The 27,771-nt window shown below is 40.1% G+C and overlaps 2 protein-coding genes across 3 annotated transcripts in view; both read left to right on the forward strand.

Annotated features, from left to right (window-relative positions):
• LOC139465911 (uncharacterized) overlaps window positions 1-15,231 on the forward strand; it is a 36,499-nt gene extending 21,268 nt beyond the window's left edge. Inside the window, exons 12-18 of one of the 2 annotated variants that reach the window (XM_071247901.1) lie at window positions 1,843-1,989; window positions 3,074-3,212; window positions 3,643-3,735; window positions 5,178-5,294; window positions 6,771-6,862; window positions 8,553-8,843; window positions 14,119-15,231. In XM_071247901.1, the coding sequence (XP_071104002.1) occupies window positions 1,843-1,989; window positions 3,074-3,212; window positions 3,643-3,735; window positions 5,178-5,294; window positions 6,771-6,862; window positions 8,553-8,843; window positions 14,119-14,634 (1,395 nt within the window). In that variant the 3' untranslated portion in view covers window positions 14,635-15,231. The remainder of the gene's footprint in view (window positions 1-1,842; window positions 1,990-3,073; window positions 3,213-3,642; window positions 3,736-5,177; window positions 5,295-6,770; window positions 6,863-8,552; window positions 8,844-14,118) is intronic. The other variant, XM_071247902.1, reaches the window with a different exon arrangement.
• Window positions 15,232-19,446: 4,215 nt separating this feature from the next.
• Window positions 19,447-26,798, forward strand: LOC139465922 (transmembrane protein 169-like). The gene is made up of 2 exons (XM_071247928.1): window positions 19,447-19,510; window positions 20,275-26,798. The coding sequence occupies exon 2, from the start codon at window positions 20,347-20,349 to the stop codon at window positions 20,971-20,973; it is 627 nt and encodes a 208-aa protein (XP_071104029.1). The 5' UTR covers window positions 19,447-19,510; window positions 20,275-20,346; the 3' UTR covers window positions 20,974-26,798.
• Window positions 26,799-27,771: the final 973 nt, after the last annotated feature.

A 27,771-nucleotide genomic window follows, 5' to 3' on the forward strand; every position in this document is an offset into this window, starting at 1 on the left:
GTGTGTGTGAGAGAGATGCTGTCTGTGTGTGTGAGAGAGATGCTGTCTGTGTGTGTGAGAGAGATGCTGTCTGTGTGTGTGAGAGAGATGCTGTCTGTGTGTGTGAGAGAGATGCTGTCTGTGTGTGTGAGAGAGATTCCCTCTGTGTGTGTGAGAGAGATGCTGTCTGTGTGTGTGTGAGACCGCCTCCGTGGTCTTGTGGTAGAGCGTCCGCCCGGAGAGCGGAAGGTCCAGGGTTCGATCCCGGGCCGCGTCATACAAAAAGACGTTAAAAGATTGTACTTGTTGTTACCCTGTCTGGCACTCGGCATTAAGGGGCTAAAACAAGGACTGGTCGGCTCGGAGTCAGTATACTGTGTCTGAGTGGGGTATTCGTGTTAAACTGCGGCATGGTATCTCAGTGAGGTAGCACTATAAATCGGCATCAGTCCGGACTAGTAAAAGCAGCCACACACACACATACACGTGCATGCACGTCGCTATATAAGTGCAATAATCTTGGACGCGACGTTAAACCCAATTTCACCTCACCTCACCTGTGTGTGTGAGAGAGATGCTGTCTGTGTCTGTGAGAGAGATGCTGTCTGTATGTGTGAGAGAGATGCTGTCTGTATGTGTGAGAGAGATGCTGTCTGTGTGTGTGAGAGAGATGCTGTCTGTGTGTGTGAGAGAGATGCTGTCTGTGTGTGTGAGAGAGATGCTGTCTGTGTGTGTGAGAGAGATGCTGTCTGTGTGTGTGAGAGAGATGCTGTCTGTGTGTGTGAGAGAGATGCTGTCTGTGTGTGTGAGAGAGATGCTGTCTGTGTGTGTGAGAGAGATGCTGTCTGTGTGTGTGAGAGAGATGCTGTCTGTGTGTGTGAGAGAGATGCTGTCTGTGTGTGTGAGAGAGATGCTGTCTGTGTGTGTGAGAGAGATGCTGTCTGTGTGTGTGAGAGAGATGCTGTCTGTGTGTGTGAGAGAGATGCTGTCTGTGTGTGTGAGAGAGATGCTGTCTGTGTGTGTGAGAGAGATGCTGTCTGTGTGTGTGAGAGAGATGCTGTCTGTGTGTGTGAGAGAGATGCTGTCTGTATGTGTGAGAGAGATGCTGTCTGTGTGTGTGTGAGAGAGATGCTGTCTGTGTGTGTGTCTGTGAGAGAGAGAGATGCTTTCTGTGTATGTCTGTGAGAGAGAGAGAGAGAGAGATGCCCTCTGTGTGTGAGAGAGATGCTGTCTGTGTGTGTGAGAGAGATGCCATCTGGGAGAGAAATGCTGTCTGTGTGTGTGAGAGATGCTGTCTGTGTGTGTGTGTGTGAGAGAGATTCCCTCTGTGTGTGTGAGAGAGATGCTGTCTGTGTGTGAGAGAGAGAGATGCCATCTGGGAGAGAAATGCTGTCTGTGTGTGTGTCTGTGAGAGAGAGAGATGCTTTCTGTGTATGTCTGTGAGAGAGAGAGAGAGAGATGCTGTCTGTGTGTGTGAGAGATGTCTCTATGTGTGTGAGAGATGTCTGTGTGTGTGTGAGAGAGAGAGAGGGAGAGATGCCATCTGTTCGTGTGTATGTGTGTGTGAGATGTGTGTGTGTGTGTTTGAGAGAGAGAGAGATGCGCTCTGTGTCTGTGTGAGAGAGAGAGAGAGTCTGTCTCTGTGTGTGTCTGTGAGAGAGAGAGATGCTGTCTGTGTGAGTGTCTCTGTGTGTGTATGTGTGTGTGTGAGATGCTGTGTGTGTGTGTGAGAGAGAGAGATGCGGTCTCTGTGTGTGTATTTGTCTGTGTGAGACAGAGGGATCATTAATCATCTAGCAGGACATTTTGTGATTAAATTTCTCTTTTTATTGAGGTAAATTATTCAAATTATTTATATTTCAGAAAATCACAGAGAACACACAGATGCCGGGAGGAACGGAAGGAGGACAGGATGGGGAGGGGGATGAAGAAAAGGATGGGATTGACAGTGAAGGGGGTGGGAAGCTGAACACCAGGGGAACCCCCTCCAAGACTCTGTATGTTGCCAATGTAAGTAGACATGGGGTTACAGTTCATGTCATTTCTTGAAATGTCCAATGGAGGTGGGCTGTCTCCTTCACTCACACAATCAGTACAGTAGGTTCAGTCTGGAGCAGAAGCATATGTTAATTTACACTTATACAGGAAAACATGTATTTGTCAGGGATATCTTGTACAGTTACTCATGATTTAGGGGCTTTATGGAAAGGCTAAAACATGACTCCGATGTCTTGAATGACAGTGTGAGTGAGTGAGTTTGGTTTTACGCCGCTTTTAGCAATATTCCAGCAATATCACATGTTGGACATCACAAATGGGCTTCATACATTGTACCCATGTCGGGAATCGAACCCGGATCCTCGGCGTGACGAGCAAACGCTTTAACCACTGGGCTACTCCACCAACCCATAATGACAATGTAAGTTGAGGAAAGAAAGAAATTGAGAGGCATCAATACCAAAGAACAGGTTTGTATAAACTGAAATCAATATTTAAACAAAAACCCATATACCAACATTTTTATATTTTCAACACACTTTTCATGAACCTTGATGTAGTATATATTTTGCTGGCAAACATATATGTGGAAAACAGATATTGTTAAACACATTGTCTTTCATCAGTGCTTCTGGAGCCTAATGGTTCATTCATCAGGCTACAGGTATGATGCTCATGATGTCAATCACTGGATTGTCTGATCCAAACATGGCTATTTACAGATTGCCATCATATAGCTGGAATATTGCTAGATGCAGTGTTATGCAGCAAACAAATTTGACTTGATTATCTACAAGTTGTTTTGATGTGAAGATCTGGGTTAGAACTATGGATCTTCAGCAACCCACACTTGTTGCAAGGGAAGACCAACAGGATTGGATGGTCAGAGTCGCTGACTTGGTTGATGCATGCCATTGTATCCCATTTGTGTATATCAATGCTCATGATGTCAATCACTGGATTGTTTGAGCCAGACTCTTTATTTATAGACCGCTCTCATGGCTGGAATATTGCTGAATGCAGCATTAAATAAAAAACAAACATGATATAGCTTGAGTCTGCTTGACAATTTCTCACTCACTCCACCTTTTCCCAGGTGCCCAGCGACGCCTCATGGAAGAACATTAAGCTGGTGTTCCAGCTGGCTGGTGAGGTACTCAAGGTTCAAAAGAACGTGAACTCCAACTTTGCAATTGTGAGGTTCAAGACAACTGAAGAGGCTGTACAAGCCATTTGTATCCTTCATATCTTGGAAATTTTATGTCTACATCTAGAGGGTTGGGAAGTCGGTGGAGTCACACCGTCTGTCCACCCAACATCAGACTGACTTCCTGGTATTGTGTATAGGTTCCATAGGTAATTATGAAAAGAGAAAATGTGATTCAGGGCAGTCAACAATTATTTCAAACTATGTGTGTAAGAAGTTGGAACTACAGAAAAGGGAATCGACCCCATGACTAAACACCAGCTGGCTTTCATATTAATTGGAGTGGTCTGTCTGTCTGTCTGTCTGTCTGTCTGTCTGTCTCTGTGCATCAGACGTGTGAGTGCAGCCTTTTACTCCCAATTTACAAACCATTTAGACACAAATATTTCAAGTGATGTAGTGCATGTCTTGGTAATGTTGAACAATGAGTACCTCGTCAGCTTCCTTATGTTTCTCAGCCATGTTTGATGGCCAAAAGTTGTTTGACTGCACGATGAAAGTCAGCTTTTACAGTTCTAAAGAACGAGCCCCTGTTGTCAAGGCACTTCCAAGTAAGTCACAAAGAACAAGACAGATCAAGCTCACCAGAAAACCTGTTTGTGGCAATTCATCAGATATTTTTAAGATGTCAATAGCATTAAAGGGCATAAATTTGTCCAAGGCATTAAAAATTACATGTTTTTACTTAGCCTGCATTACATTATGTTGTTGCTGCTTTCAGGTCGAAAGTAGCCATGGAAAATAGACTTCAGAATATTGCATTGATATAGGTAAAGTTTTTGAACCAGTAGTATCCCAATGACTGCTCTCTGGAGTTACCTCCCATGCCCCTCTGTGATCATTGTTGTTTCTTTCATGGTAGTGAGAAACACTTTGGTCACGGAGCTCAGAAATATTGTTATCTCCCCTGGCTTATAATGTGGGGGGATATAGTCGAGGCCTCGTCTCGTCCGTCCCTTTGTCTGTCCGTCCTTAATCATTTCCTCTCGGAGCGTAACTCGAAAACAGTTTAATATTTTCCAAAAAATAATTGGTAGATATATCAAACAGTTTCTGAAGTTGTGCCTTTTGTAATTTACAGATTTTTGTCATTTTTATTTTTCTCGATTTCCATGGCAACAAGTTGGACTTCAGTTCTATGAGGGTGGTGTTTGTTTCTGGAGCGTAACTCAAAACCCTTTAAATACTTTCTAACAAAACTTTGCATGTCTACCAAGCACATCCTGAACTGGTGCCTTTTGATATTTAGCACTTTTGGGAATTTTAACAAATAAACTGTTAAATATTTCCTTGCCAAACATTGCATGTCTATATATAAAGCACATACTGAACTGGTACCATTTGATATTAAGGAGTTTTAGAAATGTTTATTTTAGAATTTCCATTGCAGCTGTTTTGACATGGGCTAAGAGAAATGTTGGGTCAGTTACCTGGTTTGGGGACCATAACGTGTTAAAATGGGTGGGGGATATAGATAACTTCGTCGACTATAAGCTTGTTTACATCCAGAATGCAATCCTCTGAAGTCTTCTGTCTTCTGGATACCCCCGACCTGCAAGCAGCAATATTTGCATAATGTAATGCAGGTTAAGTATTAAGTACAGACTATATTCTGATATTCTAGTTTCTATTTAGTTAAAGACATTTGTACAGTAATCATAAGTAATGTTTTGTGGTGTCCAAAACTGTGTATGAAGTATATTAGCCAGTTGTTTAGGCCTGCCCAGAGAGAAATGATTGACAATCAACTTTGACCATTTGTGTGTTTCGACGGTTACCCTGAAAGTGACAGTTCTGTGTGGAAGATCACACAAATGCTATCTTTTTGTTCTACAGAAAAAAAGCCATTTGTGGTAATAGTTTCAAAGTATTGTTTCCATTATTACTATTTGTAGCCTACATGATCATGATGAGTTTTCTTCTCCTTGAAGAATTGAAGGTGTTAGCTGGTCAGCTAGAGAACCTATTTCAATAACTCTGTTTTCTGTTGCAGCTGGTTCTAAATCACAAGATCCAGGTCTTGATGCTTGTGATGAGCCTTCGGACAACATCCCACAGACAAGTACGTTATCTATGATAACAGAAAACATTACACAGAACGACCAACAGAGTATGTTTTCCCTCATCTAACATAACCATGACAACAAATAATCTTTTTCAACAAGACTGTGTCCACCATACTCACCATCATCGTTCCTCCTCCTCCGAAGAAACCCCAGAACCTATCAGCTGATAATGGATGTGATGGCTCGTCCAATGATTGTTTCAAGTGGTTCCAAATCTACTTTTAAAAATTTCTGTCACAAGAGCGATGCTGATAAACCCTTTTATGGAATAATGAATTAAGAAAACAAAATCCAGTTTGGTTTCTAGGTTGTGGTACTCTGTTCTGTTGTTAGCCATTGTGTAGCAATATTCCTGATATTTTAAGATGGGTAATGAAGCACACAGGTAATGAATCACATGGGTTATGAAGCACACAAGTAATGAAGCGCATAGGTAATGAAGCACACAGGTTATGAAGCCAGATGTACAGTAAGGATAAGGATTAAACAGTTGTGATTGGATCCTAATTAAAATAGTCAATGGCTTGATTAGATCTTCATAGGCAGACGAGATGTAATACCCTTGATCTCTGTTGATCAAAGGTTTGTGGTGGCGGATGTCTTTAGCTTCTGGAAGTTTTCCTTTGGTGAAGTCCTGATGTTTGGTTGAGAGAATTTGGATTTGAAACTGAATTTGATGGCTAGATGCCTTTGCTGATGGTCTGAGAGAGCTGATTTGCTGTTGCAGTTTTATGTTCTTTGATTTGGGGCTGTCTGCTGTCTGCGGGCGTAATCTGTGCATTTTGTAAAAAGGGTGCTTAAGAGGATTAAGAATTACTGGGTAATAAAGAAATTATTACACTCATGTGTGTCATGCTGATTTTACAAAACTTGTGTCAGATTTCATGTATTACCCTCACTCTCGCTAAGGGAAATATAAAAACTCTGACATTTTTTTCGTCAAATCAGTATGACACACATGAGTGTATAATAATCTCTGTGTATCTCTGTTATTGTCCAAAATCCTCTTGTGTCTAGGAGAGTTCAGTGTATTTACCCATCGTCCAACCACCATCTAGTGCTACACTCAGTGCCAGAACTGTTGCTATAGTCAGGATGAAGGAGGAGATACGTGAATGGAATGAGACCATTTGATATTCGGAAGGGGACTGGTATTTTATTGAAAAAATACATTGTCCCAGAAAATGCTTGAAAAATATAATTATGCTTCAGACTGTTTAAAAAAAAGGAAATTCGTTGACACAAAAAATACTCTTTTTTTAAATAGGCTTACAGTTTTAACTAAGAATACATCTGGTTTTGCTGAAACCATATACAGCCTCCATACACTATCCCAGACCCTTCCTCCAATACCAAATATCTGGTCCCTACGGATGTTATGATCTTATATATTATACAGGATTTTGTTGACATTCCAGCATATGAAAAGGTTCATATTTCACTGATCTAAATTAATATTCTGTGAATGGTTCCAGGGTATGCTTCATGAGGTGAACTTTTCAGAGTATTTCTCTTTTCAGGTCCAAAAAATAGCATGGACATAGTTCTAATAGGGACAAAGCGATTCTTCTATGAACCTTCAACGGACAAGTACTACAAGAAAAAGTTGTTGGTAAGAAAACCACCTGTGTATCTGTGAGCTGTGAACTTGACCATGTGAGCCTTGGGCTTAATGTCGTCAATCTGTACACCCCTGTCCGTCAACTTCAACGACTTCTAAACAGATTGAACCATTAAACCTGAAACTTGTTGACGGCATTAAAGTCATGTTGTTTATGTTTCCTGATGTTGTGACTTGAACTGATTTATTATCATTTATGTATTGAAATATTTGTTTACTGAAGACTGTTTGTTTGGGGATGTCATAGAAGCAATATCGAGACGAGTGCTTGTCTCTGTCTTTTCTCTACTGATAAAATGTACTTCCCAGATTCAGAAATGTAAATTTCAATTCTTCAAATAATTAATCAAATGCATTTTTTACGACCAACCAAAACAAATTCCTGCCAAATCACAAAAATATACATTGAGCTACAAAAATTCTAGTAATTTTTGGTTGTAACCAACCCAAGCCGATTGAAAAATGACAAAAATGTAAACCATATGTAAATATGTTAAATAAGTGAACCATCTGTAAATGTATCAAATATATTAACCATATGTCGTGTATGTTGATTTGTCATATTATGTAAACCACATGTAAATACACTAAACTATGTTTATAATGAACACCTTTATAATGAACTGATGGATATAACAATCTGTTTATTGGTCACATCCATTTGCTGAATATATGCTGTATATCGGCTTATGATGAATGATTGTTGTAATGAATTGAAATAAGTGGACCCTTTGAGTTGATTATAACCATAGTTTACTGTATGTCAAATATGTAAAGCGCATGTAAATATGTCAGATATGTAAAGCACATGTAAATATGTCAAATATGTAAAGCACATGTAAATATGTCAGATATGTAAAGCACATGTAAATATGTCAGATATGTAAAGCACATGTAAATATGTCAAATATGTAAAGCACATGTAAGTATGTCAGATATGTAAAGCACATGTAAATATGTCAGATATGTAAAGCACATGTAAATATGTCAGACATGTAAAGCACATGTAAATATGTCAGATATGTAAAGCACATGTAAGTATGTCAAATATGTAAAGCACATGTAAATATGTCAGATATGTAAAGCACATGTAAATATGTCAAATGTGTAAATCACATGTAGATATGTAAAGCACATGTAAATATGTCAGATATGTAAAGCACATGTAAATATGTCAAATGTGTAAATCACATGTAGATATGTAAAGCACATGTAAATATGTCAGATATGTAAAGCACATGTAAATATGTAAAGCACATGTAGATATGTCAGATATGTAAAGCACATGTAAATATGTCAGATATGTAAAGCACATGTACATATGTCAGATATGTAAAGCACGTAAATATGTCAAATGTGTAAATCACATGTAGATATGTAAAGCACATGTAAATATGTCAGATATGTAAAGCACATGTAAATATTTAAAGCACATGTAGATATGTCAGATATGTAAAGCACATGTAAATATGTCAGATATGTAAAACACATGTACATATGTCAGATATGTAAAGCACATGTAAATATGTCAGATATGTAAATACACTAAACTATGTTTATAATGAACACCTTTATAATGAACTGATGGATATATATGTCAGATATGTAAAGCACATGTAGATATGTCAGATATGTAAATATGTCAGATATGTAAAGTGTGGCCACTCTCTGTATGTTGTAGAGAAAGTGTCCAGTTCCTACCTGTGGACTGAAGAAGCCTCAGAATTGGAAGAACCTGTCCAAACACTGGTTAATGACACACACGCCCACAAAGAGGAAGTACAGCTGCCCCATCGAGGGATGCAAGCAGACTTCGCCTTTCAGTGTGACACAGCTCCGCTTGCATCTCCCAGCTGAGCATCATGTCAGCAAACAAGATGTGGACCAAAAAGTCCAAACAGCAAAAGTTCATCTTGTACCAAATGAGAAATTCTGTGATCCAGGAAATATTGTCCTGCCTCGTCCCACTCAGGTAATGCAATAGATCATGATTCACTCAGGTAAAGCAATAGATCACCACCCACTCAGGTAATACAATAGATCACCACCCACTCAGGTAATGCAATAGATCACATCCCACTCAGGTAATGCAATAGATCACATCCCACTCAGGTAATACAATAGATCACGTCCCACTCAGGTAAAGCAATAGATCACGACCCACTCAGGTAAAGCAATAGATCACCACCCACTCAGGTAATACAATAGATCACCACCCACTCAGGTAATACAATAGATCCCCACCCACTCAGGTAATGCAATAGATCCCCACCCACTCAGGTAATGCAATAGATCCCCACCCACTCAGGTAATACAATAGATCCCCACCCACTCAGGTAATGCAATAGATCACATCCCACTCAGGTAATACAATAGATCACATCCCACTCAGGTAATGCAATAGATCCCCACCCACTCAGGTAATGCAATAGATCCCCACCCACTCAGGTAATACAATAGATCCCCACCCACTCAGGTAATGCAATAGATCCCCACCCACTCAGGTAATACAATAGATCCCCACCCACTCAGGTAATACAATAGATCCCCACCCACTCAGGTAATGCAATAGATCACATCCCACTCAGGTAATGCAATAGATCATGATTCACTCAGGTAATGCAATAGATCACCACCCACACAGGTAATACAATAGATCCCCACCCACTCAGGTAATGCAATAGATCATGATTCACTCAGGTAAAGCAATAGATCACCACCCACTCAGGTAATACAATAGATCATGATTCACTCAGGTAATACAATAGATCACCACCCACTCAGGTAATACAATAGATCACCACCCACTCAGGTAATACAATAGATCACATCCCACTCAGGTAATACAAGAGATCACCACCCACTCAGGTAATGCAATAGATCACCACCCACTCAGGTAATACAATAGATCATGATTCACTCAGGTAATACAATAGATCACCACCCACTCAGGTAATACAATAGATCAAATCCCACTCAGGTAATACAATAGATCACCACCCACTCAGGTAATACAATAGATCACCACCCACTCAGGTAATACAATAGATCACGTCCCACTCAGGTAATACAATAGATCATGATTCACTCAGGTGAATACAATAGATCACGACCCACTCAGGTAATGCAATAGATCATGATTCACTCAGGTAAAGCAATAGATCACCACCCACTCAGGTAATACAATAGATCATGATTCACTCCGGTAATACAATAGATCACCACCCACTCAGGTAATACAATAGATCACCACCCACTCAGGTAATGCAATAGATCACCACCCACTCAGGTAATACAATAGATCACCACCCACTCAGGTAATACAATAGATCACGTCCCACTCAGGTAAAGCAATAGATCATGATTCACTCAGGTAAAGCAATAGATCACATCCCACTCACGTAATACAATAGATCACCACCCACTCAGGTAATACAATAGATCATGATTCACTCAGGTAAAGCAATAGATCACCACCCACTCAGGTAATACAATAGATCACATCCCACTCACGTAATACAATAGATCACCACCCACTCAGGTAATACAATAGATCACGTCCCACTCAGGTAAAGCAATAGATCATGATTCACTCAGGTAAAGCAATAGATCACATCCCACTCACGTAATACAATAGATCACCACCCACTCAGGTAATACAATAGATCACATCCCACTCAGGTAATACAATAGATCACATCCCACTCAGGTAATACAATAGATCACCACCCACTCACGTAATACAATAGATCACCACCCACTCAGGTAATACAATAGATCACATCCCACTCAGGTAATACAATAGATCACCACCCACTCACGTAATACAATAGATCACATCCCACTCAGGTAATACAATAGATCACGTCCCACTCAGGTAATACAATAGATCACATCCCACTCAGGTAATACAATAGATCACATCCCACTCAGGTAATACAATAGGTCACATCCCACTCAGGTAATACAATAGGTCACATCCCACTCAGGTAATACAATAGATCACGTACCACTCAGGTAATACAATAGATCACCACCCACTCAGGTAATACAATACATCACATCCCACTCAGGTAATACAATAGATCACGTACCACTCAGGTAACCCATTAAACCACAACATGAACATGAAAACCACAGATATTACATACTTTCATTGTAAAAAACAAAGTCACATTTTAAGCCAAATTTTGGGTAAAGATTTAGGACAAAAGTAAAAAAAAAATTATTTTTTTTTAGATATGATAGTTGAAGGGTACAAAGAATGTAATCCAAGCAAAAATATTTATGAAAAGGGATTAATCCGGAATGGATGGCTCGGATTACAAAGCTCAGGAAATTTTCCCCAACCACTTGGTTGACGTGAAAATGAGAGAGTGACGAGTAACCAGTCTTGGGCACGTGCTTCTGGTGCGCATGCTCAGTCCAAGGGTGTGTTCGGGTGAGATGTTTACTCTGATCTCCAGGAACACAGTTCAGGAAGATTCCACTACCTTTGAGATATGAGTAGAAATAAGCTATAAGTTGTCAGGATAATGTGTCAGGATGACTTTAAATAATATTTGTACCCTAAAAAATAAATTTTTATAAGACATTAGCAGAGTTGCATCCCTCAAGCACACCAGAAACCTAAAACTCTTGCAAATACTCTACATCTATTACATCATTGCCAAATTCCTGTGTTCAGATTTTTCAACAGAAGTCCTCTTCACTGTCAACTATATTAAACTAGTTGTCACCATATTAGTACCATCAATCATCATACAGGTCTTAAACTTTATGAGTTGGGGAAATCACTTCTTTCCTATGTGCGCAAGAGACAAAACAGCTTTTCACTTAGTCTGAATCTCTATCATTTAGGTTATGTAGTCACACTAGACAGCCAGTTTTCAGCTTATTAGTTGATTTCTCATCATTTTCAACTTATTTAGATGTCTGTTCAGTAAGTGGTCATGTTACTTGATACTCACGTAAGAACTAGTGGTGTCTGTGTAAGACCGAAATGGCGTCCTCGATCTCTCCCACAGCTTGTAAGGCATGTGGAAGATGAAACCTGACTTCTTTCTCCAACATCTATCAACTAGAGACAGATGAGTGATGTGGAGGAGGGTGGGAGTACTTCTGTTGTAATAGAGATAGTATTCTTAACATAATTAACAATGATAACTATTCTTGCAAATACTCTACATCTATTACATCATTGCCTAATTCCTGTATTTTGGCTGCAATCACACAAAACTAATCTTCAGATTTTTCAACAGAAGTCCCCTTCACTGTCAACTACACTAAACTAGTTGTCACCATGTTAGTACCACCAATCAGCATACAGCTCTTTAGATGCCTTCACTGATACAAGGTTTATACCAGAATCATGAGTATCATCAGAGTCTTCAGTAGTTGATCAGGTTTTCTTCAACCCCCATGTTAACCCCTGCTCTTATCACCAGAAGTGACATCACAATCATAGGTAACAATGTGACTGGAAGTGACGTCACAAACAGGAAGTGATGTCATAGATATCTCAGCCTGGGAATGAGGTCATGGTGATGAATTATGCTGGATATTATGTCACATTCTGAAAAGAACAGGAAGTGATGTCATAAAGAACAGGAAATGATGTCATCAAGAGAGTAATAGTGACCCAAAAACGAAAGTGACGTCACAAACCAGAAGTGACAGACAGAGATGGTTTAAGATCATCTAATGACATCATTTACATGAATATTAGCAAATATTGAAGTAGTTTTTGTGCAGTTACCACATATTCTGTTTCATGGAGTTTTCAAGTCCCCTTTAGGGGCGGTCGGGTAGCCTTGTGGTTAAAGCGTTAGGTTCTCATGCCGAAGACCCAGGTTCAATTCCCAACCTGGGTACAATGTGTGAAGCCTGTTTCTGGTTTCCCCCGCCATGGTATTGCTGATATATTGCTAAAAGCAGACTTCCGCACTCAATTCATGTCCTCTTGAGGTGATTCGTTAGATTGTTACATATTTAGGATTTAAGACACACTATTAAAGGATGGATTAAAAATTGTACTATCAACTACACTGAGAGTCAACTATAGGCAGAGCCCGCCTAGCCCTCTATTATATTCTGACAATGATGTTGTGGAGATAGAGTATTTGCAAGAATAATAGGAACAATAGTTATTATACCCCCGACTTTTAAAAGTCGGGGGTATATAGTTATACCAAGGTTCCGTCCATCCGTCCGTCCGAAAACTTTCAATTTCTCTTAAACTATTCTGTGGATTCATCTCAAACTTAGTACATATAATCTGTGTCATATGGAGGGGTGCAGTCAAAAGAAAAAAAATTGTTTTTATTAATTTTCCATTTTTTTATGAATTTTTCAAACCCTAACCCTACCCTAGCTACTTAATTTGAACTACTGACACACTAGTTAATTATGTTAAGAATACTATCTTTATTACAACAGAAGTACCCCCACCCACCTCCCCATCTTTTATCTGTCTCTAGCTGATAGATGTTGGAGAAAGAAGCGAGGATTTTCCCGACTCGGCAAACTAAAGACCTGTATGAGGATTGGTGGTAATGATGTGGTGACAACTAAGTGTGTAGTTGACAGTGACGAGGACTTCTGTTGAAAAATCTAAAGATTAGTTTTAGTGTGAAAAGTCAAAAAGTTCAGTTTCCACCTTTGCCGAAATAAGCTGGAATTTATGGGTTCAAACATAGCACCACCTGTGGCTATTACAAGTTTTGTCCCTTCTATGTCCCTCCTTTTTACCAATCAGATTCCACTTCTCTTATCACTTGCATGTGGTCCAAACAAAATGGAGATGCCAAGTCATGATGATCTGATCGTTAGCAAGATCTATATTGTTATGATACGGTCTTACTTCACGAAGTGCACCAAATCACATGACCACCTTTATTAAAAACATGAAAAGATTTGTAAAATAACGTTTGATTCTGAGTCGGTGGACACGTTTTGCAAATCCTGCATTCTGCACGGTAGTTTATGAACAGGATGTTGATGTTGTTACAAGATTTTGATTGGACTATGCATAGACTCGTTAGTCCAGCCAGAATATAACTCTATAATTCCAGCCTAGTTCGGCAAGGGTGGAAACTAGAGTTTTACACCCTGTTAACTCCCTTGCCCAGGGAAGCTGTTAACTATATGGTAACTCTCCTACTTATCTTTGCTGTAACTTTTGAACTACACATAAGAAGGACATTCACTATTAAATCACTGATAGAAGTATACTGTTTTCTATTTAGGCCAAGGGACCACAACTTAAAATCCCGAAGACCAAATGCCCAGTGGAAAACTGTCCTCACTCGTACACGACAATGGCAAGCATGCAGCAACACTGGTCCAACTACCATCGTGCGTCGGTGAAGATGTACTGCTGCAATCTGTGTAACGACGTGATGAAGGGCAAGTCCCTCATACAGCAGCATCTTGAGAAGAAGCACGCTGTGGACTTCCATGACAGCCGCTGGAAGCTGGTGGAGTGGGAGAACCAGCAGTTCATCGACCCAGGGGATGTGATCCCCTTCTGGAACCTCTACACCACCAAGGAGGAGGAGATGAGTCGGCAGCAGTTGGAGAAGGAGCTGGGCAAGGACTTTCCCCTGGTGGACATTCCAATGCAGGAGTTGGAGAGGAGTGGCCCGGGCCTGTATGACTTCTATGAGTGGACAGAGAACTACATGCACAGACTTCAGGTTGCTCAAAAATATGCCCTGGAAGATCTTCAAAAACTTACACGCAGAGCTTTGGAAGAGAATTAAAATTCATATTCAAGGAAGAATGTTCTGTGAGAGCTTCTTAACTTGAAGTAATATGGGTCTGTTTGTCCATAGTTTGAGACAAGCCGAGTGCAGACGTAGTGCTGCCCAGACAACAAAGCAGAGTATCATCTCTCCATTTGATTCAGATAAATACTCTGGGCCCACTTGCACAAAGAGATCTTACCGCTACGACTATTGTAAGCCTATGTTAAAGTATGGGAGTTACAATCATCTTAGTGCTAAGATTGCTTTGTGCAAGTGGGCCCTGGACTCATTCACCACCACAGCCTCATTCTGGAAGTGGTGTCTCAGGAGTGGTGGCTATTTAGCTTCGCCTATTTCCAGTCGGACTCTAACTGAACTTGTGGCTATTGGGTCCAGGGTATTTATCTGAACAGAATGGAAAAATAATACCCTGGATAAATGAGGATGATGCAAAGCAACATTAATGATTTATTTAGCTAATGAATGGAGTTAACAAGATATTACTGTATGTCGTATGTGCATGTGGTTTGAGATTGTCCCTTCACATGGCAGACATGTGAAAGGTCTATAATACATGTTTACCCTCATTATCATGTGTCTTGGAAATAAGAAATAAAGAATCTTACTACAACAGACTTTGAATACCTGTTTCTGGGAAAAGAACAAGCACACAGGTAATCCTTGGTGAACTAAATTCTTATAGGACATAACAGGACGTGTAGGAGTTGATTTGGTGTGTGAATCAAATGTTAATACAGCATTGAGCATACATTCAGAACTTTGACTTCATGGGGGAATCAAATGTTAATACAGCATTGAGCATACATTCAGAACTTTGACTTCATGGGGGAATCAAATGTTAATACAGCATTGAGCATACATTCAGAACTTTGACTTCATGGGGGAATCAAATATTAATACAGCATTGAGCATACATTCAGAACTTTGACTTCATGGGGGAATCAAATATTAATACAGCATTGAGCATACATTCAGAACTTTGACTTCATGGGGGAATCAAATGTTGAGAGGATGCACATGATTGAAAAACCCTGAAGTTTTAGGTCGATCTTGAAAAGTCTTTGATTTTTGGTTCTGGCTTGAAAATTGATGATGTTCCTTGGCTTTTCTAAACAAATCTCCATTCCAGGAACTTGAGACTTTTGGTTGGGATTCCACCCTGACCCCAGTCGTATACCCAACTTCCACTGGGATCACACGTTTTAACAAGTACATTTGAAACATTCAGATATCACCAAATTCAGAAACTGTTTCTAACTTTTATGATACGGGCATGTGAATTGATCTACATCTGTTTAGTTAGGCACAAAATGTACAGGAAACTATCCAACATGCAGTGCATTCTTCACTTTAAAAGCTGGGCCACATGCCCGGCGTGTGGAAGGTCGGTGGTTCGATTGCGGCATGTCATAACAAAAGACATTAAGAGATAGTAGTTGTTATTACGTTGGCCTTGCAGGGACAGGCCGTTCCGACGCTTTGTTTGTCAACAGTAGCTCACACAACCCCCAAGGTTACTAAGATCTGCTTGCCTTATTCTGTTTCTGCTCCAGTGACACCGCCGAAGATGCATGACACGATAGCTTTACACATCAATGTTACCATATCGCTAGCTCTCTGTAGGGATCCATGACAGGAAGCCGCCTCCGTGGTCTTGTGGTAGAGCGTCCGCCCGGAGAGCGGAAGGTCCGGGGTTCGATCCCCGGCCACTCATACCAAAAGACGTTAAAAGATGGTACTTGTTACCCTGTCTGGCGTTCGACATTAAGGGGCTTAAAGAAGGACTGGTCGGCTCGGAGTCAGTTTACTGTGTCTGAGTGGGGTATTCATGTTAAACTGCGGCATGGTATCTCAGTGAGATAGCACTATAAATCGGCATCAGTCCGGACTAGTACAAGCAGCCACACACACACGTACATGCACGTCGCTATATAAGTGCAATAATCTTGGACGCGACGTTAAACCCAATTTCACCTCACCTCACCATGACAGGACGTGGAGGATAATGACGTGGAACTCGTTTTTCATGTTTTTTCTCTATGAAAGTTTAACATTTCATGATGGATGTTTATCTAAATGTGTAGACTCGTCCAAAGGGAAATGATGAAAAACATATGAATGGACTGTTTTTGTTGTGACAATGTGACAGATGCGTCTACTCAGCTGGTCGTAGGGAACCCTGGGTAGGAGAGTGATTGGCTTCATACGACCAAGACATATATTTATGTTGTGATCGATAGGCTTTGATCAACACTGGCTTCTAATCTATTCAAGCTGGCTGTCAGCATTTTGTAACTCATCTGTAAGAAAACACACAAGCTCTCTCTTCAGTTTGCCTCTATTACAAAACATGACTTTCATGCATTATTTAAACACATGGAACCGTCAACATACTGTCCCTTCAATGGATGAAACAAGGACTTGTAGGCTCAGTACGAACACTGTTTCTGAGTCGGGTATCCATGTTAAACTGTGGCATGGCATCTCAGTGGGCTAGCAGTATAAGATCGGAAAAAGTCAGGAATAGCTCAGGCGGCCCCAGGGGAATGCGCAGTCGCCATGAAATTGCAATATTAAATCTTGAATGATAGTTAAACGTCATTTTTCCTCAGCTCGCTTTACTACAGCTAAACATGTGGCTACTAACATCAATACATGACACAGAACAGCAGCACTTCAAGGGGACTACGTTATGCATACAGAAACTTACAGATATGTTTTAAAGTAAAATACCTGATCTCACGGTCAGAACATTTTCAGTTGACTCAGACTGAACTGTAGTTAGTCATTGACTCATAGCAACAATTACCTTGACTAGTTCATCTTTAAGAGCTGAAATCTATTTTTTTTTCTTCTTCCAAGGCTTGCTTAATTATCCGCAATGTAACTCCAAATTTCCCTCAAAGCTTAACTGCAGGACAGTCTTCTGCTTGTTTGTTTTGTTGTTTAACGCCACACTCAGCAATATTCCAGCTATATGAAGGCGGTCTGTAAATAATCGAGTCTGAACCAGACAATCCTGTGATTGACATCAGGAGCCTCGATCAACGCAATTGGGATAGAATGACATCAATCAACCAAGTCAGTGAGTCTGACCACCCGATCCTCTTAGCAGCCTCATCATATTGAATTGGTTTACCATAGACTTACTATCTCCGAGATGAATTTATGTTTGTTAAGACTAACGCAAAGCATCACTATGTTTCCCTTGCATTCAAATTTTTTTCAAAGTGGCGGTTGGGTAGCCTAGTGGTTAAAGTGTTCACTCGTCATGCCGAAGACCCGGGTTCAATTCCCCACATGGGTACAATGTGTAAAGCCCCTTTCTGGTGTCCCCGATGATATTGCTGGAATATTGCTAAAAGTGGCGTTAAACAATACTCACTCACTTGATCGTGATACCAGACCAGGTAACAGGTAACTGGAATTAGGAATATTTAAATTTGATTATATTTAAATGATAGTATTGTGTGTGTAACTCTCTCTCTCTCTCTCTCTCTCTCTCTCTCTCTCTCTCTCTCTCTCTCTCTCTCTCTCTCTCTCTCTCTCTCTGTTTGTGTGTGTTTATATATATATATATATATATATATATATATATATATATATATATATATATATATATATATATATATATATATGCGGTCCAATTTATCATCCCAAAAACATCATTCTTCCAACTTTTTCAGTTTTTTAAACGGTAATAACCAGTGTCACATGGTCAGGCTTTTAGTCGTCCCAGACAAGTATTCAAAGACCTAGTTTCAATAAATTGTATTTATTTCCTGTAACATGAAACGTCAACATGAGAAAGGTGTTGACTGCTGTCGGCCATCCTACCAGGCTGACAGGTGACAATTGCCAGACAACTAACCAACTTTAGTGGCAGAGACAAAAGTGATGTCATCTGATTGTGATGTCATGGTAACAGATCACATATCGGTGGGCAAGCACTTTGAAACCAGCAAAAGTCCAGACTAGTACATGCAGCCACACACACACACACACACACAATCACCTCGCCATATGTAAGAGATATAATCTTAAGGGGGCACGGGGGGCGCAGTCGTCTAAGGCACCGCGATTCGCTGTGCAGAGTTGCGTCCCTTGGGCATGCCAGAAACCTATGATTGTGGGTTTGAATCCCGATTTGCCCCGATTATGTTTCTAGGTTTGTCAGCACCATACCCGTGCTCGTGGGTTTCACCGAAGTGGTAAACGTCTGAGACCTGCATCACTTTGGGCTCTCCTCCCACATTAAGCTGACACTCCGTGATATAACTGGAATACTGTTAAAAGTGGCGTTAAACCCAATTCACTCACTCACTCACTATAATCTTAAGGTTTACCCTGATTACACAAAGACAATGTTTCAAGTCTCACAGCCCTGACCAGGAGTGCAAACAGCTGAGAGGAGCATTATTTGTCTCTGGTGGATAATCCAGCTAGCGAAAGATGAGGCCTTGATGATAAACCAATCAAGAGTGACCCTGTCAGTTTTAATTTGAATTTATGTCAGCAAAAGTTTGGGTGCAGTTATTTTTTTCAAGTTGTCCAGAGAGAAGACATGGAGGAACTTTGTTTTAACAGAGCATAAATAATTTGAAATATTCAGAGTGAATCTATTAAAATTGTTAAAACTGATAACAAACAGAAACTAATGTTACAAATCTGTTGATTGAGAAAATGCTTATTTTAAAAATAATTGTCCGAGAGTCAAACGCTGTGACGACCTTGCCTTTGGTGGTAGAAACTCTTAACAACGCCTACTACTTTGGACTGTGTGTGGAGCAAGATCTAAAACCGGAAGTGAATGAAGCTGTCAACACCGTGGAGAAACAAAGACGACTGCAGAAGAAACTCTCATCTTTAGGTAAATATGCGGCAACACTACAACTTTCTGAAATGCACACTTTATGATCAGGACATATACTAACGAAATATGACAATACCTAGTCAGCTGCACTCTGAAATCCCCGGTATGTGTGTCGTATATTATATTGTTTGCAAGTCACTCGCACACAACAAACATGAAGTATCACTATCAGGATATATTTAATATGAAAGTATGTCTAAATTGTGGGAAGATGGGAATGTAACAGGTTTTTTTGGTTACCATGAATATGGTTCACACTTTGAGCATTTGTTTTATAGTTTCCTCTATCTAGGTTTTCAGGGTAGGTAAGGGACTTTTTTACTTTTTAAAAATAAAGAACAATATAAGTGTGTAATTGTTTGTGGACTTCCCAGTTATAATGGAGAAATGTTACACGTATATGTATTGGGGAAGTGGGGTGGTGGTGGGTGGGAGGAGTGGTATGATGAAATGATACATGGAATAGGGGGGTCTACAAAATATATTACAGTACTAATCAAAATCACCTCACCAAGTGGTTGGATTTATGTTTTGTCAATATTATTTTAGTGTTAAACTTTTGATCTGGATATTTAATTCAAAATCAATTGGTAAGTGTAGAAAGGTATGCAAAAATTGACTAAAGTGTGAATGGAATAGCTTGAAAGTTGAATTCATAAGGTCATGGGTAATTTGATAAACAGCCATCTTAAAACATTTTGATAAGGACCCCTTCACGCTCATTCTTCAAACAGTTTTCTGACAATTGCAATGTTTTTCAGCCGCAAGTGACAGAGATGTGAGCTCCAGGTGTACAACACAGAGTCTTTGGAACATTCTTTTTTCAAGTCAATATGGCAAAAAAGGAGGAGAAAGAATGGATAGAACTGACAAAGCCACTTTCACAAAAACATCAACCAAATGGTGCCAACAGTCAACTAGTGACCATGACAGGAACAGTCACCCATGGTTACCAGACAGGCCAGACAGTTGAAGTTATGATGGAGCTGACCGATACTGAGCTGAAGCGCTTGACCAGCAAGGAAGATCATGCAGCATCCCGTCAGTGTCGGTGTGGGGCAAAGCAGGGACTGCATATCATCCTTCTCTCGGTCGTCTGCTTCCCTGTGGCGTTCATTGCGTCGGCCTGCATGGCGTTCTACCTGGGTAGCATGACCTGGTATAACATTTACCTGTACTTCAGTGAGGAGAAGACAATATGGCACAAGGTGTCTGTGTGTCCATTGCTTATTTTGACTTTTCCCTTCTCGGTGGGGTTGTCTGCTGTTGCAGTGGCGATGTACGCTGCGGTCATCCAGGTGTCGTGGTGGTTCTCATCGTGGAGGAAGGAGTTTGCAGACTTCGAGAAAGGCTTCTATGGCTGGCTGTGCACCAGATTGAAGCTTGCCGAGTGTTCACCGTACGAAACTGTTATTCTTAATGAAACCGATGAAGAAATATTACACACTTCACGGTCTTAAAAGTGATCGATTATGAGAATGCAATGCTGTTGAAGGGTTTCAGTCTTATCAATGCTTGTGCAATCAAAATACTTCTGTCACAGCTACAATGTATGGCAGTCTGACCAGGCAATATGTTTCTTATCAGACGTTTGTGTCAACCAGATTTCAATGTGAAACTTTCCCTTGCTCCGTACAGTATAAGGATATTCAAGCTTCCTGGAAGTAGTGCTGTCATTGATATATCGATATGTTGAAAGATTTATTCTGACATTTTACATCTGTTGGTAAGGTCAGATTTCAAAGTACACGGAATATAGACTTTGGTCTTGGACACAGTGAATAGGTCGTTTGATATTGAAGTATCGCTGTGAGGAGGACTTGGGTAGGAAGTCATCCAGGGTGTAATGATAGTTAGATGGTGCCAGTGACGCAACAATTATTTGAGTCTTACTGGTAATTGGGAGTCCTTTGGACTTATTTCAGTGTGGTTCACATAGTCTACACATACGGACCATTATTATTTTTGTACTTCGACTGAAGTTGGTTTACAAGTCAGGCGTTGGTATGGTCACAAAGTCAAGATACCTTTTATAACATATTTGGACATTTATTCAGTTTCTGAGGCAGTAGGTGTATGCAATGTCTCAGTGAGCTTGGTGACATCTTTAACTTCCTTCTTTATGTCATGTACGCTCATCAGCTCATGGTGGCAGCCATTACGGACAGGTTCGATTCAAGTGGCTGGTGTAAGGGAGGCAACTCTGGAATTTTGTGTATGTTTGTGTCAGCTGTACATGACATTATTGTCATCTCTGCCCAACCTTTGAGTCTACTACCCTAAACGAGCCATTTTCAGCAGATGTTTTGTTAATAGATGGGTTATTGTTAGCTGAGGTTACTAGACTTAACAGAAGTTTAGGCTTCAGGCTTGGCTCAAGTCACAGACTGTATACACTGACACCTCAATAGTCCAGGGGCGGTCGGGTAGCCTAGTGGTTAAAGCGTTCGCTCGTTACGCCGAAGACCCGGGTTCGATACCCGACATGGGTACAATGTGTGAAGCCCATTTCTTGTGTCCCCCGCCGTGATATTGCTGGAATATTGCTAAAAGCGGCGTAAAACCATACTCACTCACTCACTCAATAGTCCAGACTCTGTTAGTCCGATAAACGACACCTTCCGAACGGCCTTGTTGGGTTGCCAAAGTATTACTCTCTACCCATGATGCAGTGTTTATGTTTGTTAATCTGCACGACGTGAAGGAGTGTGGAACTGACTGCAGTGAGGAGGTGGTAATAGGTACTCTGGAGTGTGATGATGACTTGGTACTGTCTACTTGGTCTACGGAGAGCATCACATAAGCTGGAATGTGTGGTTCAGGGATTTGTCTAAGCGCTTTTGGTGAGCAAATTGGGGGAAAAATGTGATATTGTTCAAAATTGGATTAATTTCATGGTCTTATTTTCGTAAATTCTGAGTAATTGGGAAACATATTCAAAATGGGAATGTTCTCTGTGTTTTGCAGACTTAGGGCCGAATATCGTCCTCTGAGCAGGTCCAGAAAAGTCCCTGTGGTGTCCTCATTCAACCAGAAATTCTGGTGACCGCTATGTGTGTTAGCTATTGCCCTTTAACAAGTTTGATATCTGCGTTCATCTGGTCCAGCCTCTATTATTTTCAGACAGCTGTCATATAGCTTGAATATTGCTGAGTGCGGTTTTAAACAACAAACAAAACATTATATCTCCTCTGTGTAACCATGGTTACGCTGCTTGCATAATAGAGCTGCCACTCAGCTGTACTGTATCTGATGGATTCTGTGTGGGGGGCCGGGACAGTATTAAAGCCAAACCTTGCTAGCTTGGGTTCATTGAGACATCGCTGTGTCTCTTGTCTTTGGTGGATGTTGTAATCTCACGTCACTCAACTTGCTCATGTGGCACTGGAGTCTAAAGTCCGCTCAGTGCCAGGTACTTTTATATTTGATACATGGCACATGATCCATTGCGAATCTGGTAGTTTTATAATGGATTCATTAATATGTCACAGCACACATTGCTTCAGAATCTGGTAGCTCGTTAATATCTCACTGCACCAAATCCACTCAGCGTCTTATGATCTGTATCACAAAAATGTCTCACTGCAGATGATCTTATCTAGTATCTAGTAGGCATAGTTGTTGCACAGTCGTCTCTGTTGTTTGTAACCATAAACCATTTTACATGTAACACCAAAATAATGACTTTTTCCACTAATTATTGTCATTTTGTACACTTTGAAAAGTAGTTAAGGAACTGCATGTATCACTTGTCGCATATCAGATGCTGGGTTATCTCCCTTTGACTGTAACAAACGTGATGTTTTGGATAACACTTCCTTTGACTCTTGACTATTCTTTGACTGTCGGTGAGTGTTTATTTCTGTACATGGTGTAGCAGGTTGCCAGTGTTTGCATTATGTCTCATTCTGTCAACTAGATGTGTTGTCAGTTGTCTTAAAGGAAGCTTATATATGTGTCAATGTTACTCACTGTTACTGTTGACCAGAGGGACAGTGAAACAAAGTTGACCCTTTCTGAAACTATGGTTTGATACGCTGCAGCTTCTACACTGCTATATAACAATGGTTGTTTGAAGGCCCTCGTGTGTCGGTCTTGTTGGCGGAGCTGGTGATGGTTGTGAGTTTCAGTGCTGCCTTACTTGTAACTATTTTCTTACACTACTGTACATGCTGTATATGTGCATGCACTCAGCCTAACTATTTTGTATGATCTACCAGTATTGCAATTTACAGAGAATTAAGCTGGTTGTGAAGCATTTAGAGGTTCAACAATGAACAACCATATCAGAGTTTGTAATTAGATAAGAAAGAGGATACTTTTTATAAATAATTCAACGCCATGGGAAATTGTTCGGATCAACTGTTCTCTCATGGTGCCTGCAGTTAAGCATCTACTCATTAAACATCACTTATGATTAGATTTCAAATGTTTAGTTTTATGTAATATGGAAGTTCTACTTAGCATGGAAGATCAAATCTTGACAGAAAGCATTTCTTACCGTCTCCTGGGAATATATAGACGGGAAATCCCAACACGGTGTTGGCTAAGTATAGATTCAACTGAATAGATTGCAGCATGAATCTGTATGCACATCTTAAGCTTGACACATTCACTGCCAGAAACAGTAGGCTCAAGTGCATGTGTCACATGGCTCCTATTGGCATTCTACATGTTCTCGGTGGAGTACAATGGTATAAGTTACAAGTGTCATTGTAGCAGGTGTACAGTACTTTACTAGCTGAATGCACACCTATTCATTGGTCCAGCAGTTCAGCAATTCCTGAAAACAGTCTTGCAATAACGGGCAGTAACAACCTGGCCTTACTTCAAAGATCTAAGCAAGTTATTGGCCTTTTCACTGTAAAGCTGGCCATACAACTTGTGTGGGATTTTACAAGATGGCCACTGGCCAATCAGGAGGCTTGATTTTATGATGAGTATTAATTAATTCATAAGCTGTATTTAGTAGAGAAAGCTTTGTTGTAACTGTCAGATAAGAAAATGTTTTTACAATTGAGAATGCAGAAAAAATGTCTGTTTTTGAATTTGCCAAACAATAGTTAGGCCAGAGTTGATGTGGAGACCAAATGAAGGTATGATCTTGCAACTAACAGTAGAATCATCACAGTGGTCATGGAGAGAATGTGTCGCAGGCATTCCAAGATTCAAACTTGCTGTAAGCATTATTGATATAGTTGGCAGAATGTTGAGTATTCTATGTATAAAATATGGATGCACTGTCACCACCTCTCATTTGAGAATATCACTGATGGCGCTAGTTTGCACATGGTGCTTACCGTATACATATCACAAACACAATGATAAGTTCAAGTATTTTTCTGAGAACAAATTGCATGATGGATGTTGTGGAGCCCACATGCACTGGAAGCAGTGTGTTATATGCTTATAATCACCTGGGCCCATTTGCACAAAGTGATCTTAGTGCTATCGTAAGGTTATGTTAAAGTATGGGAGTTACGAGCATCTTAGCGCTAAAATCGTTTTGTGCAAGTGGACCCTGGTGTGTTACAGAGCATATTTACATTTGTGATACATATATCTGTACATCCCTTCTATTCAGGTATTGCAGTGTATCATATCTCCACTTCAATCAGTTGCTGCTGTGGTGATAGGTATTTGTCATTGATGTTTCATGCCTTATGATTATATGAACAGTTAACATATTGATGAGAAATTAATGTATTTGACATTTTTGATGATGTGATTACCTGTTCTGCATCAGGTGGTATATCTCACTCTAAAACACTACAATGTTGAAATATGATCAATACTGTCTAGGCACTGTTGCTAATGAACAACATGGTAGGTGTAAATTTTTGCTGACTATTTTGTCATACTATTTCACAGTGGCCTACAGTTATCTAGTTTGTTGTCTGTTGTTACCATGGTTACCTCCTGACTTATTGTGGTCTTGATTTACAATCATTAAAAAACTAGGATAACACTTTTGCAGTGGTATTCACTTGTTGGTAAGTATTTTGAGGCACCAACAGTACCTTTTGATAACATGTATGACACTAAGTATGTTTACTACTTAAAGTATAAAACATCATTCACTCTCACAGACAGTGAACAGAAAGTATTTTTTAGGCCAGATCAGTTTATTTTCTATATTTATTTTGTTTTATGTTTCAAATAACAAATAACTATGCTTCGAACATGTACAAATTCAAGAGCCTGTACCCATGTTTTTACACATACAGTCTTCCCAGTAACCTGTCGGTGACATACAAACTGAAAAGGGAAAGTATGTCAGATAGTTTATTTATTTGATTAGTGCTATCTCACTTAATCATGTTAATTTCCTTCAGTGTAATGACTGAAGCCTCTCTGCTGTCTCAACTGGGAGAGAGGCTGTGTATTTCATCAGTATTGCCAGCACAGACAAATTGGGTGATGTGAAACGACCAAGAATTTGGTCCCCAGCAACCTATGCTGGTTGTAATGGATCAGGTTGTGAGGCTTGCTGAGTTTCTTGATGGCGTGTCATACCCGATGGCATGGACCAATGCTCAAAATATCAATCACTGGATTGTCTGGTCCAGACTTGATTAGTTACACACATCGCCATCATACAGCTGAAATATTGCTGAGTATAGGCCACACACATCTGATATTAGCTAAACTATGTTCATCACAGATTTGACCAGGATCAGATGTGTTTTACGATACAAGCACCAGTGGTGATCCAGGGCATTATATCTCCATAGTGTGAGGAAAGATACACTTGACCAATTCGCTGCAATAGCTTTGTTTCGAGACCGATTATATGATGATACAAATAATCGTCCAATCATTTTGCCCTTATGGGCGTGAGACGTGTGCTCATTGGTGGAGAAGTTGTTGTCCATAAATTGTGTCTACTTTGTCATCTGTCAACTTCTAAGTAATACCTATCAAACAAGTCATTGTGTGCTAAGTTAGTGAGAAGCCTTGAGATGGTGATGTCACTTCCGAAACAAAGCTATGGTGGTGAATGGGTGCAGGGTGTTTATTATAATAGAACAGAGATGTCACACTGTGTAATGAAGGACGCTCACATGGAGAGGTTTATTATATTGTGAAAGTATAAATGATATTTAGATCAAGGTAGCAAATCAAGTTTTTGAAAATGTTTAATTTAGGGAATCATGGTGCTATTGAAATGTGCATTTGCTTTTTTATATTTGGTCTAAATGTACAATGTTTCAGTGTATGTTATCAATATTCAACGTTCTGCTCAATGTGGTGAACTCTGCACTTCCTCCTACAGACACAATATAATGGGTGTGTACATATGCTTTCATATGAGTAAAGTGAATCTTGTGTATGTGGTCTTCTTGTCTTCTGTCATTCACCTTTGGATAACTGTGGAACAAGCACATAGGTTGTGCCTATAACTGTACAGAGTTGTGTCCCTTGACACTCCCTTGGTATTCAACTGTCCAGTAGGACCTCAGCCAGTATCGAACTAGTGTCATGCATGTGACAATCACATTATATACTGGACCAAAAAAGTTAGAGATCATGAATATTATTTGGGATATTTCTTTATTGTTAAGACACAATTTCATAGAAATATCCTCTTAAATAGTCACGATCCATTACGGTTAGTATAAAACACAAATTGGCAGAACTTAATTTAACTGTTCAAATTGTATCCATTTCTTTAGTGTTTGCCTGGTACCAAATTTCCTTTTGACACAGAATAATCTGACTCAAACCTATGTCATTTTATACCAACTATATGTGCCGGGATCTCGCATTACACGTTTTGCTGTGAATTCATGCTATATTACTACACAATTGCTGTACAAGGTTTTAGGTAGGTAGCTAATGAAGCTGAGTGGACATGTGTTGTTTCATTGAGATGCTGGGACATACAGAAAAAACACATGGTCTGTTCTGGATACTTAGTGCAGAAGACAAAGGGGCCAAAATTATCTTACAGAGTTGTGTCCCTTGCAACATGCATTCATGTGACCAACACAATGGGGCCACAACACTAACTGTAGTTGTGTCCCTTAGCTGCTAGGAAGCCTGATCAAGTTGGTTGGTTTGTTGTTTTATGCCGCACTCAGCTATATGACAGCAGTCTGTAAATAATCGAGTCTGGACCAGACAATCCAGTGACTGATATGAGCATCGATCCACACAATTGGGATATGATGACATGCATCAATCGAATCAGCGAGCCTGACCAACCAATCCCTGATCATGTGGATGCAACCCAAGATGCATCTCAACTATGAACC

The sequence above is a fragment of the Haliotis cracherodii genome, unplaced genomic scaffold (assembly GCF_022045235.1).
Source record: "Haliotis cracherodii isolate W230 unplaced genomic scaffold, xgHalCrac1.p SCAF_18, whole genome shotgun sequence".
NCBI lineage: Eukaryota > Metazoa > Mollusca > Gastropoda > Lepetellida > Haliotidae > Haliotis > Haliotis cracherodii.